The sequence below is a fragment of the Penaeus monodon genome, chromosome 10 (genome assembly GCF_015228065.2).
Source record: "Penaeus monodon isolate SGIC_2016 chromosome 10, NSTDA_Pmon_1, whole genome shotgun sequence".
Taxonomy (NCBI): domain Eukaryota; kingdom Metazoa; phylum Arthropoda; class Malacostraca; order Decapoda; family Penaeidae; genus Penaeus; species Penaeus monodon.
In genome coordinates, this window is record NC_051395.1 from 22939397 (window position 1) to 22941896 (window position 2500).

The 2500-nt window shown below is 46.5% G+C and overlaps 1 protein-coding gene across 1 annotated transcript in view; it reads right to left on the reverse strand.

The window, feature by feature from the left end:
- Positions 1-2500, reverse strand: part of LOC119577944 (guanidinobutyrase-like) — a 3994-nt gene that overhangs the window by 930 nt on the left and 564 nt on the right. The window contains exons 2-6 of the mRNA XM_037925633.1: positions 2080-2266; positions 1812-1932; positions 903-1103; positions 392-536; positions 1-2 (exon numbers count right to left, since the gene is read on the reverse strand). The exon at positions 1-2 is cut by the window's left edge and continues 93 nt beyond it. Coding sequence (XP_037781561.1) covers positions 1-2; positions 392-536; positions 903-1103; positions 1812-1932; positions 2080-2266 — 656 coding nt within the window. The remainder of the gene's footprint in view (positions 3-391; positions 537-902; positions 1104-1811; positions 1933-2079; positions 2267-2500) is intronic.

The window sequence follows — 2500 nt, forward strand, 5'->3', positions numbered from 1 at the left end:
GCCTGTTGGTAAAGAAAGGGGAGTTAGTGACAGCATGTGTGTGTTGAGTCATGTAGCCTTCTCTCTCTGTCTGTCTCTCTCTCTCTCTCTTATTTTCTCTTTCCCCGTCTTTTTCTCCCCTCCCTTCCTCCTTCGCACCCGTCCTCTCTCTCTCTCTCTCTCTCTCTCTCTCTCTCTCTCTCTCTCTCTCTCTCTCTCTCCCTCCCTCCCTCCCTCCCTCCCTTCCTTCCTCTCTCTCTCTCTCTTTTTTCTCTCTCTCCCTCCCTCCCTTCTTCCCACCTTCCTTCCTTCCCTCCCTCTCTCCCTCCTTCCCTCCCTCCCACTCACCCCCCCCTCTCTCTCTATCTATCTATCTATCTCCCTCCCTCCCTCCTTCGCTCCCACTTTTTACCAGTTCCGGGACAGAAGCCGGGGTCTATAGCGTCGATGTCGAAGGATATATAGACGGGACCGTCGCCCATCTGCTCTCTCACTTCCTTCATGAGGGGCGTGAGCGACTTGTGCCAGCATTCCTCGGCTCCTACAACGCGAAAGCCCTACGAGAAGAGGGTGAATCGCTGTATCTTTTGTAATTTTATGAGTTTTGAAAGTGAAGGCTTGATGATGTTTCGAGGACTGGGTCTAATGGGATTATTTAGTCATTATATTGTGTTTTTTCTTGTTATAGTTTGGTTACCATCATAGTTACTTTCAAAATATATCATATGTATCAAACAAATTATACAAATATCATGCAAATGGCTCTTTTACCATCATCACTATCAATACATGTCAACATATTTTATTTATTCTCTGACACAACCACTATCCACAACATATACCAGACAACACCACACCCCGCCAGCGCCTCTTCATCACCACCTCCGGGCCGGCCACATCCCCCCATCCTCCCCGCTCAGTACCATGTTGCGGCCGATGTTGCAGTCATCCTCCGTGAGCGCCGTGCCCCTGAGGCCGATCTGGATGACCCTGGAGCAGTCGAGGAGGTCCTCTTCATGGGCTCTCCTGAAGGGCGTCCCGTGGGCGATGCGCGAGCCGAGGACCTCCTCCTGAAGGTCCGGATGGGCGTCGATGTGGATCAGGCCAACCGGGCCATATTTGTCCTGGTGGCGAGCGAAAGGGTCAAGAGGCTGTGGCTAGGAGGGGGGAGGGGACAAGGAGGGAAGAGGAAAGGGGGATGGGGGAAGGAAGGGGGATAGCAAGGGAGAGGGGGATGGGAGAAGGAAGAGGGATAGGAAGGGAGAGGGGGATGGGGGATAGAGGAAGGTGATGAAGAAAGAGAGAGAGAGAGAGAGAGAGAGAGAGAGAGAGAGAGAGAGAGAGAGAGAGAGAGAGAGAGAGAGGTGGGGGGTAGAAGAAGGAAAGATAGAAAAAGAAAGAGATAAGCGGAAAGGGGAAAAAGTTGGTTTTGAGCATGTGTTCACTAATCTATCATTCTTTTTGATGTTTCAACATGTAGGCAAGTGTTGCTACAATCCTATATCAAATCAAATAATTCAGTGATCATTGCTACTTGTTCATATTTCTAGATTTTCAATTGAGTTACATATCCATATATACATTCTTATCGCATTTGTACATGGCGAAACACAAGATAATAAAATCTGGAAAATGATGATTTTATAATGACATTATGTATATATATATATATATATATATATATATATATATATATATATATATATATATATATATATATATATATATATAGTGTGTGTGTGTGTGTGTGTGTGTGTGTGTGTGTGTGTGTGTGTGTGTGTGTGTGTGTGTGTGTGTGTGTGTGTGTGTGTGTGTTAATACATAAAACTCACGCTGATGGCTTGGAGAATGGGATACGAAATAGTGTGGTCTCCCCCCATCGTGAGGGGGACACAGCCGTTCTTTATGATCTCCTTGTACTGGTCGCGGATGTTGTTGCAAGCTTCTGGAAGGCTGGAAATCATGGTGAAATATATCACACATACGTCAACATTCAAACATATACATATTCATTTAATTATTTTGCATGGAAAGTCATATTGTTTAGTTTAAACTCTTAGCTTTCCTCACTTAAAGGAGGAACAGTCTCCGTTTCCTCACTTGTAAAGGTTGAGCCAGACGTCCCCAATATCGGCGACATTGAGGTACTGGAAGGGATTGGCTCCTGTGCCCTGGTTGAAGGGGCGCATGGGGCTCTCTGCGCGCATCTGCCGAGGGCCGTATCGCGCGCCGCTGCGGTTGGAGGTGCCCGTGTCCATCGGGACGCCCACGAAGCACGCGTCGAGGCCTTGGCGGGAAGGGAGGGGGGTTGGTGACGGGTTGAAGTATTTGATTAATTTATTGTTCCATATGTATATTTGTAATTGTTATATGGAGCGGTTTGTGTGTTTTAGATGGGCTACGGGAACGATTTCTATTAATATGTGATTTTCCATTTACCCATCAGAACGAATGTTTGGCTCTTTGATTATTATCATTACTATGCTACTGACATACCTCTTCGCTATACACAAGAAAAACA